Here is a 16846-nt window from a genome sequence, read left to right as displayed (position 1 = left end):
TCCATCAGAGCAGAAATCACCTTTGTGTTTCCTTTTCCTCTCCAGCTGTAGCCTCCTACAGTCTGCATGGCAACCAGACTGGAGCTCAGGTATATTTATAAGCATCGACTATCCTTGTCACACTTTGTTCGCTGCAGAGCTGCCAAACTCTCTTTGTTTAAAAGCCTTTTTTTCTTCTAAAGTTGCTCAATGCAGGATTTGTATAAGGAGAAATCCACCCTCTTATCAGTAGGAACCACAAACTGCAGCCTGCAGCAACCGATGGTTAAACACAGATATTATTGATATTATTCAGCTTTCTCAGGAACAGTCTGTTCTGGTTGAGATATTAAAAGTAGAAACCACACATCCTCAAACATACAGAATGGCTGGTTGGCTTGCTGAAGCTGAGGGAAGGATTTTGCAAGACTGCCTGCCCTTCAGGCCTATATATATAATATATAACAGGGGAATAGACAAGAACTCCTGAAATAAATTAATCTTTGGAAATAATCTTCATCTCAAACCAGCCAGATTTCTACAGACCAGAAGCCAGTTGCATAATCTTTGTTTAAGACTAGTCTTGGCCTTAGACCGGTCTTAGATTGTCAGGTTAGACTTGTAGCTAACTATTTCCAAGTAAGGGTTAAATCAGCAGCAACTGGACTTGATTTAGGTTCTTCAGTTCCGGCTGAATGGTAGGTGATTTAATCTCCATGGGGTCGTTAGCAGGATAATAGAAACCACTCAGGACAATGGTGCTCCTATAGGTGTGACCACTGTAGTTAAGGGTCGTTACAGTCAGCTGATACTTGGTGTGAATTCTGGTTTAGATATGTGGATGACACATGGGTCACCATCAAAACGCAGGAAGTAGAAGCGTTCACAGAACATATTAACTCTGTGGACAGCAACATCAAGTTCACACGGGAGGACGTCAAAAAGCTTGGCCTTCCTGGACTGTGAAGTTCATTTTGAGGAAGACAGGAGCCTCCACATAGTTTACAGGAAACCCACACACGCACAGACCGATACTTACTCTCCGACTCCCACCATCCACTGGAACACGAGCTTGGAGTTATCAGAACCCTACACCATCGGGCAGATAACATACCAAGAAGTGCAACGGCTCAAGAATCATTCATTCATTTTTAGAATAGGAGCGAAAACACCTGAAAAGTGCACTTAAAACTTGTGGATATCCAAACTGGATCTTTGTGAAAACAGCCACACAATCCAGAAAGAACACCAGAGTACCACGGGTGATGAAGAAAAGGAGAACAGACGCAACAACATTGTCATCCCCTACGTGTCTGGCGTGTCTGAGAAACTCAGGAAGATTTTTAACAAACACCACTTTCCCTGTCTCTCGAGCTCAGCAACACCCTCAGACAGAAACTGGTCCACCCTAAAGACCGCACACCCAAACACAAGCAAAGTAACCTGGTGTATGCAATCCAATGCAGTGAGGAGTGAAACCAAACAACCACTAAACTAAACAGACGGATGGCTCAACACAGACAGACGGGCCAACTCCTCAGGTTTAGACTCAGCAGTCTATCTACACCTGAAGGACAAGGGACACTCTTTTGAGGACAAGAACATGCATATTTTGGAAAGGGAGGAAAGATGGTTTGAAAGAGGCCATCTATGCTAAAGTAGAGAAGCCATCACTCAACAGAGGAGATTAAACCTTTCACACTTGACCACACCCAACACTCATTGACTACAGTGGTCACACCTCGAGAGGAGCACCATTGTCCTGAGTAGTTTCTATCTTCATGCTGACGACCCAACAGAGGTTAAATACCTGGGTTCCCCTACCATTCAGTCAGACCTGAAGAAGCTTTTCGGAGGAGAAGTGAAACGTCTTCAAGAGCCTGAACCAAGTCCAGTTGCTGCTGATTCAACCCTTCCTTGGATGACTGAGAACCTTCACAAACATATAACTAACTATTTCAACTGCCTATCCGTTACTTTGGGGTAAGAGTTTGCTGACTATTTCAACTGTTTATACATTACTTTTAGCTAATATCTACAGTAAGTCAGTCTTACATTCGTCACTCATAGGGAAGCTTTATGCAACAGGTAAATTTAAGTGTCTTTGCAAGTCTGACTTAAAGTTATATTTAAGACAAAGACTAGGTCTATTTTTTTCGTAATTGGCTCCTGATTTTGATTCTATTTTATGTACAATTGTGTGCAGTTTTCATGTTTTACTGGATACCTTTTAAGTATTTATATTACAAGTTATATCTTTTTCTACTCCCGCTCCTTCCACAATCTGTATTTAATGTTTTATTCAAGAGATTAAATAGTTTTTTTAATATTATTTTTGCTATAATGCGATGAAGTTGAGAAACTAACACAGTAAAGATTTTTCTGTGTGACGCAGGACAAATCACTCTTATAAAATTTCATTAAACATTACGTCCCTACATTTGATTATTTCATTAAGAAATAATCTAGACATTTTAGATTGTTGATTACAGGACTTGAACTTTGAACATGTTTTAAATTTAGTTGAAAATGGATAGATAAATTGTGTGTTGTTTATATCATTTTACTATTACAAAGAGGAAAAATTCTACTTGAAATGTGTCTCCTCCTCCTTTCCTGCCGAGGGTCACTTTGTTTGTTCAAGGGTTTAATATTTAGCTCACACACACACTTTTTTTTCCTAAGTGGATGACTACCTTCGCTTTCAGACCTGTTAACACACACAGACAGATTTAACTGACCAGCTGATCAGGAAAACATTGGTAGCTGTCGTCGGCTCTGAGCAGAGACACATTTAAAGCCAGATAACTCTGATGGTCTGTCTCTCTCACTGACTGTCCATCTGTCTCTTTGAGCAGTTAAAGGTCTTCCTCCTCTGGATTCATCTCAGCAGCTTTCTTCTCCGAGCGATTGGATAATCGTCTGAAGAGAGATGGGACCTCGTACAGCAGGTAAGAACTGCATCACTTTAAATTTATCAGCTGATGTTTCAGTGCAGACACATCACCAGAAACAAACAATGTAGTACAGAGGTCAGGGGTCAAAGCCTGTGTGCCCTCAACAAATATTGAAATATGTGATTTGAATTAAACACAAATATCTCTAAACTGCATGATGCTTAAAGACACTTTTTGTTATATCTTTCCAACACTTTGGGGTTCTGTTTTTAGCCGTCAGTAGTTACACAAGTCTTGTTTTTAACTGAGAACTCTCTTTAGAGGTTAATGTGGTCGATCCAAATCTGTCACCGACAAAATTACGTTCCCATATAACTAAAATTCATTCTCAATTACGTTTCGATTACAGTCACAGTTTTAAACAGTTTTTAACACGTGGTTAACGTTGTAAATTGAATCAAAACAAAAATACGCAACAAAACTACTCTGTTAGGTTTAGGGGACTTTTTCGCCCTTTTATACTTGTTATTATACCACATAACTTTCATTAACGGTCACTCGATATACTACGTCACCGGCTCTGCGTGTTGCTCGTTGTACTACGTCACTTGCTGCGGTCAAGGGTCTGTATCTTGACATGGATTTCTTGGTTAATGCCCTTGAAATGTAAGTTACTGTATGTTTGTCAGAAGAAATATAGGTTTAAGAAAATTCTGATTTGTCAAAGACAAAATGAACAGGAAGTGTTATTGTTGTGATGAAACATCGGACATGATTCATCTAACAGTAAACAAATTAACTTTATCGCATTTCTATAATTTTATTATCTGGGTGTGTGAGGTCGTCTTCCCTGAGTTACTGTGTCATCCTGTCATAAAATGACCCGATTAAAAATGTGTGTGAGTGGAGATAAGACTCAGACATGTCCACTGCAGAAAATAAATGGTTCTCCAAGCAATATTTTTATAATAAAATGTTTATAACGCGTGACCGCAAATTTGTTTTAACACCACTAATTTCTTTAACGCATTAACGCAACTTGTGATTTTTAGGTTGTAGCGGGCTCAGTTTTAAAGCTAGAGTGACGATACTGGCATCATATGAAACTAGAAGACCTAAAGAATCCATCGGTACCAACCATGTCATACTAGCTTGGACAACAAGGAGGTTAAATTACGCTCCAAACTTCCACTAAAAATAAAATTTAAAAAAAGGCAAAGGGGTCCCTTGACCTCTGACCTCAAGATATGTGAATGAAAAGGGGTTCTAGTGGTACCCATGAGTCGTCCACCATCAGCCGTCTTGATCGTCCACCATCGTTCAAGCCCCCGTCCCCTGTTTGTCTTTCTTATCTCTGCTATTTAAAGAAGCGTTGGCTGGTATCAAGGCATGTTTGAACAGTAACACAATTGCTGGAGGATGAATTGAGGAAGTTAAACACAAAACTGGGTCAGTTTTGATTCTGATTAGTAAAAAATCACGGAGGGATCTCACCACCTGATAACGATCTTCTCTCTCTCCATCAGTGGATCCCGCTAAGGAGGTGAAGGCGGTTGCAGGAAGAGGATGTGCAGGTCAAAGAGGAGCCCGGCAGAGGAGCTGCAGTGACAGCAGCATATACAGCAGGAGAGCAGTCGACCTACCCAACAACTCCTCCTCGTCCTCCACCCCCTCTGCCTCCCCGGTGCTCTACAACCCCAGATCAGGTAAAGAAAAGACTGAATGTGATGTTTTTGTTCACATTTTGATTAAACCAAAAAGGCTTTGATTCTTCAAAGATACGTAGGTTTTTAAAAGCCAAAAACTCAGAGGCTCACGTTGGACAGTGGACGGTTTAGGAGACGTTGTTTAGCTCCTCACCATTCCGCCCTCTTTTTTAGACAGGCTGTTCAGGGGGAGATAAAAAGTCAACAGTAGATGTCACATAGAAGTGGTGTACATCATCTGAAAGCTGGAACCTGAAGATTAAATTGATGCAACTGTGTGTCAAGCTGTTCTAGTCATAAATCTGAAATCTTAATTAATTAATTAAAATAAATTGTGAGAGGACATTATGATATAACTATATGATGGTCATCCCCATGCTCTATTATTTCACATAAGTTGTTGCAGCAATTTTTGGGTTGATACCATTTGTTACACAGATTTGGTGCTAAATTTAACCAATTTTTTACCTCTTGAGAATTGATAAAAATGATCAATAATCCCTACAAAATACCACATTAAGACACCAAGACCTTGAAAAAATCATGCTGTGATTTGGGATCAAATACTTTTGACATTTTGAGATTTTCTGCGAGAATTGCATTTTTCGGCGATTGGATGGCGAGCCTGTCGTGTCAACTGCTCAGAAACCCCCTTATTGTCAATCTAGCTAGGAAAGCCATCCATCCTCTGAATGCTCTAGGTCTCTAGTCTGATCCATCCATCCTCTGAATGCTCTAGGTCTCTAGTTTGATCCATCCATCCTCTGAATGCTCTAGGTCTCTAGTTTGATCCATCCATCCTCTGAATGCTCTAGGTCTCTAGTTTGATCCATCCATCCTCTGAATGCTCTAGGTCTCTAGTCTGATCCATCCATCCTCTGAATGCTCTAGGTCTCTAGTTTGATCCATCCATCCTCTGAATGCTCTAGGTCTCTAGTTTGATCCATCCATCCTCTGAATGCTCTAGGTCTCTAGTTTGTGGCTGTAACGTTTCATGAGGCTGTGATTATCCTAGAGGTCACCACAGGTCATTTTATACAGTGAGGTCCATGAGATGGCTCCTATGGGGACTAACATCATCACACATGAATACAGTTGGGCTCATTGGATCCACAGGAGTCTCAGCTTTACAGTGATACCCAATTTATATAATTCAAGACTGTTTAGGGACCCCAGTATGCAGAAATATTCAAACAAACCATAGGACAAAATAACACAATTATACTACATGCATAATACTGCATCATAAAGTGGGCATGTCTGTAAAATTTAGCTTACGTTTGGAGCGTTATTTATGAAATTTTTTCTATCCTTAACCGAGTAGTTTTGCTGCCTAAACCTAACACATAGTTTGAAATATATTTTTTAGTTCAGAAACGTTGACATTTATCCATGGTTTGCAGAAATGTACATTGGGTTGTAATCTCATTGAAAACATCATGCAGGTTGTTTTCAGTGATTGGTAAAGTGGAAGAATAACTTTCTGCTTCCTACTGTGACTTTCCATTGTTCAAAATTTTTTTTTTTATTTATGTTTTTTACATTTTTACTTTTGTTTCATGTTTAGTCCTGAAGAGACCGGTGAGCACAGAAGAGCTGCAAAGACCAGGAGGACCCTACATCAAGAAAAGATTTACAGTACGTTGACAATTCATCCTCTTTTTAACATTTAACAGAGAAGGTGGAAAACTTTTTTCATTAAGCTGAGAAGGGAAGAGGGATTGTAAACGCTTCTCAAGAACAAAAAGGAGAAGTACACTCTCCCGGAGGAACATGAAATTTTAACATCGTACACAGTTTTAATGGCCCAAATAAATCTCTTATTTAACAACCTGCTCTATAGAAAGTCTTCACGTTCATAGGTCTTTTTCTTTTGTATATTTCATAACTATTGCGAACTATTTTCTCGCTGGAACCAGTAGGTTTCTTCGGGACTCTTCTGCTGCCGTTTAACGTCTGATGGACTTCTCTGTGTGTTTCCTTCAGATCATGGGCGATGCCGTGGGTTGGGGGTTTGTGGTGAGAGGAAGCAGGCCGTGTCACATCCAGGCTGTGGAGCGCTCCGGTCCAGCTGATACTGCTGGGATGAAGGTAGGCATCATGGGAAATGTAGTTGTTTTTCACGTAACGTTGTTTTTCAAGTAACGCTGTTTTTCGCGTAACGTTGTTTTTCGGGTAACGTTGTTTTTCGGGTAACGTTGTTTTCGCGTAACGTTTGTTTCACGTAACGCTGTTTCACGTAACGCTGTTTTACGTAACGCTGTTTTACGTAACACTGTTTTACGTAACGCTGTTTTACGTAACATTGTTGCGCTTGTTACGTAAGAAAGTCCGCTAAGGGTGGTTATTAGTTACAGTTATTACGTTACGTTGTTGCATTGTTACGTTATTATTTGAACACAAATTATGATCTTTTTTCTAACCTTAACCTAGTAGTTTTATTGCCTAAACCTAACCAATTGTTTCACAGCGTTAACAACGTGTGATTGTGCGTTTTTGCAAGCGTGATATGAGGCTGATATGAAACAAACGAAACATATATATTTTTTTGATTCAGAAACGTCAACATTCAACGTATTCCGTGGTTTTCAGAAACGTACAAGGCCAACATTTTTTCTGGCGACTGGGTTGCTACCAGTGATTTTGTCTTCTCTTATTGCTTCTCTCTCTTCTTTACTTGCAGGTTTGTCAGTTTGTGGTTTCGATCAACAGGCTCAATGTTCTCGATCTGGACTACCGGGCTGTCAGCCACCTGATCCTAACAGGACCCAGAACTGTGGAGATGGAGGTGATGGAGGAGACTGTCCCCTGAGCAATGGAAGAAACACTGATGGATGGATGGTGCAGAATGAAACAGTTACTAATACGTGTGACCTCCTGTGTGAGGTTCTGTTCTTCAAGAACACAGTAACGAAACAGGCTAACCTTGTTAGGAAGTACATGGGAAACGTTCTGTTTTTAAATTATTGTTGAGCTGACGGAGGGCGTTTGTGTTCAGATTGGTTGGCTGAAGATAAAACTTTAAGATCAACACTTGAGTTGAATGGCATCCTCTGAATAAAGAGGTTGAATAGCGTTGTAAAGAATCAACAGTCCTTAGGGTCAGACACGACTCTCAGAGAAGGACTCTGGGCGGAGAATCTGTCAATACTGTGTAGTAATACTGTGCAGCAGACCAATTACTTGCAAGTAGCTTCAGGCTGTTTTCCCAACACAGTGTTGAGTTCTGGATCTCATACACGTCGAGATAGTTTGGGAGTTGTGCACTGCGAGAACGTGTGGAGCATTTGGAGCTACAGCCGAGCTAAACGTTGGACATCAGAGAGGTGTTTTGCATGTGTGTTAATAGTCAGGAAATATTCCTTATTTTTTTTTTTTTAAAGGTACAGTGTGTAGAATTTGGTGCCATCTAGTGGTGTGGTTGCAGATTGCAACTGAGTACCCCTCCGCTCACTCCTACCTTTCCAAGACTGCAGTAACGTGAGCTGCAGAGTGCAAAACCGTGGTACACAATCATGGCTTTGCTGACGATCGTCGGGAAGGGAAGGCACAAAATCGTCTTGATTCTTGTGTAGTGTGTACCCGGCATAAGTTTTCTTGCCTAAACCTAACTGCGTATGTTTGTGTGGAGTACAAATGACACGGGAAAAAGGCTAAAATGTGTACATGACATGTGTAATGTCGTGGTATTTATACGCCTTCCCGTGAGACCAGGTTGATTTATAAGTGTGTCTAGAGACACACCTGCATGGTGTTGTCTCAGACCCTGGATGTGATCATGCTGTTGACATCGCTCCAACAGTTGGTGTTTCCTTCACCGGGGCGGTTTGGACTTTTAACCCCGTGTGCCACCTCACTGCCTCCTCCACACACAAACACATTACCTGCATGTAGCCCCTCAGCTGTGTTTACTTTTCCATCCACTACCTTGCGACGTCTGATTCCCAGAAAGGAAGTGAGGAGTGTGAAGATTGTGTGAGGAAGCAGACTTAAAACTGAAGTGCTTTGTTTTGAAGTCTCTCTCGAAAGTTTCTTTTATTCCTCTCTCTTTTTATACCTCTGTACTGTATCTGTTTTTACTGTGTGTGTGTGCAGTCGACTCCAGATTCGATGAAATATCTCTCAGCAGGCGGCGTTTTGCCCCCTGCAGGGTGATTGTGGAGACTCGCTGAGTCTCTCGGCTCCTCTTGCATCTTTAATGATGGTTTTAATAGAAGCCGTTAGTAGAATCATGGTTGGATATTGTTTTAAAATACCAGGCACAGAGGATTTTATTAAGAAAACTAAATATCCTTATTAAAAATGGGTCTCACTTGTGCAATACAGAATTACAAGCAGACAATAAGCCTACTGGAGGCCTTTCAATATTTATCAGTATTACTCTTCTGTATTATGCTTTTAATTGCTTGCTCGTCTTTTTAATCTCTTTTATTTCTTAACCTGTAATTGTTTGAATTTGTTAGATTTTGATTGTGAAACTACTTTACACTGTGAAATGCAAATAAAATACAAAAATCAAGTATCGATTGACATTCTCCTTCATTGATTCAGGAATTTCCTGCAGTTATTTGAGTTCATGTGTTAAAAGTTATAAACTGCTGGAGCTTTATAAAAGACAATATATTGGTAAGAAGAAGTGAAAGTCAATTGTTCTTTCCATTGCAACAGCAGCAAAGCTACGTTTTGGACTGAAAGCGACTACCAGACGCCAGTAAAACGTCCGCCTAAAAAGTGCAGTAAAAAAGTAAAGCAAAATTATTTCCATTCTATTGTCATATTCTACCGGAATGGCCTGTGTTGAACAATAAAATATTATAAATATAATAAGCCTTTTCAGTCCTAAATGGCGGAGTTTCGTCTCTTTGCTCCTAAACTCTGGCTGTATGGAGGGTTACAGGTGAGGTGGAGGTCGGAGCTGCCTCACATTCAGGTTGTGAAACACCTCAGTTATGTTTCAGCTGCAGGTTGATGAGAAGAGGCAGTTCAGTCTGTAGTTTTACCAGGTGGTGGCAGCACATGAGTGTATAAAGACACACACATTGTCTCTGCCTACTCACATCTTTGTGTTCTGTGCTTAGTCTATCAGTAAACCATCTATTTTTAAAATCACTTCCTACAGTTTATTTTAATTTAAAGGCCCTATGTCTAGAAAATATGATTTAATTATAGCATCATTATTAAAGCATTATTCGGTAACATTTTATAATAACCATCATTTATAAATGGTAAATTGATAGTTAATTAAACTTAGTAAATTGTTATTTTACTGTTAACAAACAATGACATGATAATTAATGTTTACTAATTATTAGTAATGTTATAATTTGTGTTATTTTATCATTAGTTTGTGTAATACGAAATAATTAGTTTATAAAAAATATATATAATATCATAGCTGATAATAGATGATAATAATTACATTAGTAAACTATTTATTGACAGTTTATTGTTGCATACATTATAACATTTTATATACTATATTAAGTATTTGTTAATAATTACCAGATGATTTATAAACCTTTAGCAAATTGTTTGCAGAACATCTATACAAATTACATAGATAGATAGATAGATAGACCAGAAACTAGTTATTACCATTGACAAAGTGTTAACTATTTATCTAAATGTTTATAGATGCTTTACAAAGTATTTATTAACCATTTAACAATGTATTATAATTATCAGTTCACCAAATAGTGTTTATAGATTGTTTACAAACCAATTATTAACCATTAAAAATATCTGGTCTTTCTATCTATGTAATGTTTATAGATGTTTTACAAATAATTTTTTAAAGGTTTACAAATTAATTCATAATTATTAACACATTTGCAAATGTCCCCACTGTGGGACTAATAAATGAATATCTTATCTTATATCTTAAATACTTTTAGTATAAAAAAGTTATAACATGTGCTACAATAAACTGTTAAAAATAACAAATTATAACATTACTGATAATTAGTCAACATTATTAATTATAATTTAATATTTTATACTGTATTATACTGTTTGTTAACAGTAAAATAACTATTAACCACATTTAAAGTAACAATCCATTTACCATTAATAAATGATGGATATTATTCTGATGAATTGAGTTTTAGTTTGCAGGAAAAAAAATGAAGCAATCGTGGTGAAACTTGGTGCAGTATGTGTTGCTGTTCCTGGGTCAGATCCCTCTGCATGCCGAGGTGCTTTCAACCTGCATTAACTGATTTTTGGCCACTTGGGTGCAGCAGAAACAAGCTGAAAACACAACGCTGACATGACGGGATGACTGTTTTGTTCAAATATTATTATTATATCATGTTGTGAAACGAGTGTAAATCTTCGGGTCAGTTGTGCTGCACCTTTGAACTTGAAATACTTCCCCAAAAACACAGAAAGAAAGAAGACCACTATAATTACAGTCATCCTCCCAGTGATTGATGGTTTTTATGAGCCAGTCTATAAAAAAAGGTCAAAGTTCACAGAGTCAAGAGGTCATTCTGTAGAGTTCAAGAACGTAAACCGCTGGAGCTGAAGGATGCGAGGTTCCAGTAGGTCAAAGTGGAGGAGAGTACAGTAGGTGCTGTTTCACATTCAGGTTAATATGGTGCCTTCAAATGGGGTCGTGTTTACCATGTTCACGAGTTGTGACATGTTTGTTGTCGTTGTCAGAAATGGCGGAGGCCATGGAAATCATTTTTTGCGGTGCATAATAATAATTGTAATTTTAGTCGTATTTTGTTTTTCTTTGTAATTTTATAATATGTCTGAGGAAAACGTTGATATTCCCGACAGCCTCATCTTTCTGCTCTGTCATTATGTCTTTGCATTTACTGCATCACGCTTGCTAGCTTGCTAACTTGTTAGCCTCTCTGGCTTCTAGACGCCGACAGTAACGTTAATATTGCGGTTGCTTAGCAACGATGTTCTCACGACTTAACCACTTGAATGCCGAGCATATCATGTACACGACTTCCCGTGTTGTAAACAAGAGCTCACGAGTTTCATTTGAAGGCACCAATACTTTAAACTCTAGTAATCTGTAAAGATGGACAACGCATCTCAAATTCCTCCCACTGTGCAGAAGTGAAGCCAAAATATCCCGGATACGGGAGCTGCCATCGTGAGATTTTGATGTCATTTGGAGCCGGAGTCTGCGCAGTAGTGATCGGGCGGTGGAGGTCACCCGCCCGAACGATTTGCGAGCCGAGCACGGCCGCAGCTTGTCAGCAAGTGAGACTCACAGCTGTCAATCATGACGTCTCACCCCCTCTTTATAGCATCAAATAACTAATTAACACTTGAACAAACATCAGCGTGATAAGAACTAGCTAAAATGACTGAAACCATATTTGGGAGAAATGTATTTGATGTGTACTTTGACTTTTTAGTTTGGCCCATGTCCCAGCCACTAACATGGAGGGGGGCGGGCTTTATGAGCTATACTGCAGCCAGCCACCAGGGGGCGATCCAGATGTTTTTGGCTTCACTTTTGGGGAGCTGTCATGTCGTCCATCTTTATATACAGTCTATGGTTTAACTGACGCACCAGATGGTTTGGCACTTTCAAAAAATACCTGGCAAATTAACCATCTGTTAACCAAACTCTTGCCGAAGCCAGTCGGGAGAAGAGCGACAACATCTTTTCCATTGAGAAAAGCCTTCAGTGTCGTTCTTTGCTCTTCTTTCAACGAAGAAATACTTTCCAGTTCTGATGTAACTGATGCTTTTGCAGCATCTACGTTAACATCTTCAGGAGCCGCTATTGTATGTTTGAACGAACAGTGGCCTCTCTGTGTTGCGTCACACACACCTAAGCCACGCCCCTAGCTGTTAGTAGCTCCTCACAGGACGCTGATTGGTCCAAACCAGTGTGGTTTCGGACAAAAACGCATTACTTGAAGCCTGACAAGATGGATTATCATGTGATCTTGTGATCCTGCGATTCTCGGTGCGATCTCGTGATATTGTGATAATCCAGCTTTAGTGCAAGGTAAATAATTCTTCCACTCAGTTTAGCTTGTCGTCACTGAAAATTGCTGATCGCGCCTCATCAATCCCAGCTCACACTTTGTCTCCTGTCTGGTCTCAGTGAAAGGTAGGACAGGCTGGCATTCCTGAAGATTCCAGGGGATTTGAGAGAATTCCAGGTGATTGGATTTAACTCCGAGCTTGTAGAGACACATTCAACAAAAACAGAGAAGAAGACTAACTGTGGGAAAGCTCAACATCACGCTGTGCAGCGATGCACTGAGGATTTGCTTGCTATGCAGCAGATCTCCCAGCAACATCACGTGCCGTAACGGATTGATTTTTAGCATTAGCATTATGTGAAATAATGTCTATTTTAGGACTTTAAAGAGACCTGAGAAGACAGCTGTGGAGTAAATATAGCAAGTAAACCAACTGGAAACCAACTGGAAACCATTACACACCATCACCAAACAGTAGAAACATTAGAGAATGCAAAAGAAACCACCATAAATCCGTACAAATCCTTATAGGCTGTGATGGAAACCATAAGCTACCATCAAAAATCTTTACACACTGTAATGGTATATATTAGAGGCCACCACAAATACATTTGGATCCATTAGATATGCACTGCAACATGTAATGGAAACCATTAGAAACCATGAAACAACCACCACAATCGTACCTTATAATGAAAACCATTAGAAAACCAACGAGAAAGAGCTTGAAATGGAAACCATTACAAGGTGTTGCAGACCAGTAGAAACAAACACAGCTCATAATGGAAGTCCAAACACTCACCAGTATACAATGGGCCCACTGTTGTTAATCCAATGGAAACCATCAGGATTCTTCCGATGGTTTCTGGGAAGGTCAAAGCTTTGATCTATTATTGATTTTCACTTATTAAATTCACTGTCATAATGAAGAGAAAATGCTAATGAAAGGACGGGGGAAGGTTAACGGAGGGTGTTTTAAGCCTTGACTGACCTGAGACATGAATCATCATGCAAATCAGGTGCAACTGAAGACTGTGATTATTCTTTATCCAAAATAGATCTGACTTGTGACTCCATTCTTCAGTAGTCAGGACGGGTGATGCTGTGATGTGTGAGGTTAAATAACGCTCAAAATTTGCGATAAATTTTGGTTGAGGAAAAACTGTCATGGCCAATTTCAAAGGGGTCCCTTGACCTCTGACCTCCAGATGTGTGAATGTAAATGGGTTCTCTGGGTACCCACGAGTCTCCCCTTTACAGACATGCCCACTTTATGATAATCACATGCAGTTTGGGGCAAGTCATAGTCAAGTCAGCACACTGACACACTGACAGCTGTTGTTGTCTGTTGGGCTGCAGTTTGACATGTTATGATGTTGAGCATGTTTTTTATGCTAAATGCAGTACCTGTGAGGGTTTCTGGACAATATCTGTCAGTGTTTTGTGTTGTTAATTGATTTCCAATTATAAATATATACATACATTTGCATAAAGCAGCATATTTGTCCACTCCCATGTTGATAAGAGTATTAAATACTTGACAAATCTCCCTTTAAGGTACATTTTGGACAGATAAATAATGTGCGATTTGATAAACTATGGACAGTTTGTTCTCTCTTTGCAGAGCTAAAATCACACACTGATTGCTTCTTGTTCTGTTGCTATCAATAAGTCAAGTCCGGTGTGTTCCTGTGAAGCTGACGAGCTGCAGACACTTTTCTTGTACTGCCTCCTGCTGGTAAAACAAAGGAATACACCTACTTACTGTTTGTGTAAATATCCAATTATGAACATTTATAGCATAAGCTGCATGGGCTCTGTTTTGACTCTAATGTTGTCCAGAGGAAACTCAATTCTGAGTTAATAAACAAACTGTCAATAATTCAATTAAGTGCTTTATGAGGACCACTTGAAGGCAACGTAAGACTTTTTTTGGTTGTTTTAAATGTACCTCATGACCAGCCAATACTTGATCGAACATATAGGTTGTAGTGTTATAAACAGCAGCATAAACCTGCAAAATGTAATAAAAAGTTGGAGGGGCCTGTCTGACTTTATGAAGTGCCATGAATTTAACTGAATTCAGTGGAGCGGAGTCTCCTTTTGGCAGGATAACCCGGCTTACCTTCAATAGTTATTATGGCGCATGCAGCACTCTTTTATATGATCCAATGCACCAACTTTTAATGCAACAAACGGGAGGATTTAAGGGGAGAAAACTCTCTAGACCTGATCCTGTAAGAATCCTATAGGTGTCATCTATATTATCATTCTAAAATTAGTTATAGTATCACGCATAATGATTGAGATATTCAGTGTCATCTTCACGTCAGAGGTGCACTACTCTGTAAAAACAAACAGATTGAACTCCTGTTGAAGAAAACTCAGGATGACAAACTGTTTATTCAAGCTGCCGTTTTTTTGGAGCCGGAGTCTGAAGGGAAAGCACCAAATTCTCCTGTTAAATATTCATGGTTATGATAAACCGAGAGACTTCAGAGACCTCCAGTTCTACTCTCCAGGTTAAAGGCTACATGGTCAGCAAACAAGAGCCGTAATGAGTGAGGTGAAAGACAAAGTGAGCGCCTCACCGTCAGCAGACAGAAGCCCATTATTCATTCAAGGCTCTGAGCTGCTATCGCTGAGATAAAGACACCTGCACATCCAGCTCTGTGGTGCACGATACTGTGTCACTTTAAAAGGATTTCAAGGTTATATGATTAAACAAACACATTATAATGAAAGGCAAATTATGGTGAAAGCATTGCTTTGTTTGTGTTCCGCTTATGATAAAGTAGTATATTTCAAGTTTATTTTATGAAGTAAACTTAAGTAAAGTAAATTTACCAAGTATGTAGTATGTACTAAAATCAATGCACTAGTAGTGTACTTGTGAGTGTGCTACTTTAATACTTCTTGGTACTAAATTCATTCCCTTTTTAGTTTATAAAAATATACTTATTAAGTATAAGAATAGTAAACTTTGAGAGCAAAACTAGTTTACATCTAAGTTGTATTTTGTACAGGTACTTGGCTTATACTTACGTATATTACACTATACACTATATTACACTATACGTATAAGCCAAGTATACTTAGACTTTTCTGTATACTTGTCAGTATAAGCCAAGTATACTTAGACTTTTCTGTCGACTTGTCTGTATAAGCCAAGTATACCTAGACTTTTATATTATATTAGAACCATCTTGGCCTTGTGTAACCCATCTATGAACTTGAAGGAAAACTGTCATTTTTCTAACAATAATTATGTTAGTTTCCATTCTTCCTTGATCCTGACTCAGTTTTTACAACGAGCCATCTACCCAGAAGTGAGGAAGCGTATTAAAAGCAGCCCTGAGGAGTCATGCAGCAGATATAGCCAGAGGTCACAATAATAGTACTACACATTTTGCACTCAAACACATATTTTCTGCAGCCTCGCCTCGCATTAAACGAGCTAGAAGGAATGAATAGCTGCAGGGTGGATGGTGAATGAAGCGGGAAACACCCGTCAGTCCCCTGCAAGTCTCAACTGAGACATCAGCAGCGTGAAGCTGGACAGAGACAGCTGGAGAGACACAGGAAGTAAGACAAGTCTGTCTTCAAAATAAAATTATTTATATACTGCATGTTAAACCCAGTTTGTTTGGTTGGTGACTTGTAAGCTATAAAATATTTCTATAAATAAATAAATAAATAAAAATGCCATTAAAAGTAGCAAAAATAATATTTAAAATAAATGTAGTCATTAATTATTTGATAAAATGTGAAATACATTTCTGTTTTAATTAGTTTTTTTTAAATTGATTTACCTTTGTATTAATTCCCTTATTTATTTATTCTTATATTTAATTTCCATTTTTATTTACTATTTATTTTTACGAATGTCTAAATTTAATTTTGCATTTATTTTTATTTAAGTATTTGTTTTTGCATTTATTTATTTGTTTTATGTTTTAAATGTATGTATATATTTATGTGTTTAAGCGTTAATTTATTTATCTGTTTCTGCATTATTTTCCTTTAGCATTTCACCCCTTACTTAACGGGCAGGTCTTACCTTTTTCATTAAATTGAAATAATATCTCAGAAAATAAAGAGTTATGATTATGAATACAGACTTCAATTGAGAAATGTAAACAAATGACATCATCAACATGTCGCGATCTGATTGGTTAAGTGAATCCGCAGTGGGAGGAGCTAAAACGGTTAAAACTTGAGTTAAACCCGTTGGTTCAAACCAACGCGGGTCGTGTCTAGAAGGGAACCAGCAAACTGGGGGAAACTCTCGCGAGATGTT

The 16846-nt window shown here is 38.7% G+C and overlaps 1 protein-coding gene across 1 annotated transcript; it reads left to right on the top strand.

Annotated features, from left to right (window-relative positions):
- The first annotated feature begins 80 nt into the window (after positions 1–80).
- On the top strand, positions 81–8205 carry LOC141753875 (DEP domain-containing mTOR-interacting protein-like). Its single transcript, XM_074612512.1, has 6 exons — positions 81–1962; positions 2838–2930; positions 4403–4582; positions 6150–6220; positions 6569–6673; positions 7266–8205. The coding sequence occupies exons 2-6, from the start codon at positions 2912–2914 to the stop codon at positions 7392–7394; spliced, it is 504 nt and encodes a 167-aa protein (XP_074468613.1). The 5' UTR covers positions 81–1962; positions 2838–2911; the 3' UTR covers positions 7395–8205.
- Positions 8206–16846: the final 8641 nt, after the last annotated feature.

The sequence above is a fragment of the Sebastes fasciatus genome, chromosome 17, assembly GCF_043250625.1.
Source record: "Sebastes fasciatus isolate fSebFas1 chromosome 17, fSebFas1.pri, whole genome shotgun sequence".
Classification (NCBI taxonomy): Eukaryota; Metazoa; Chordata; class Actinopteri; order Perciformes; family Sebastidae; genus Sebastes; species Sebastes fasciatus.
The sequence above is the reverse complement of the archived record's forward strand: the minus strand, read 5'-3'. Positions and strand labels throughout refer to the sequence as shown.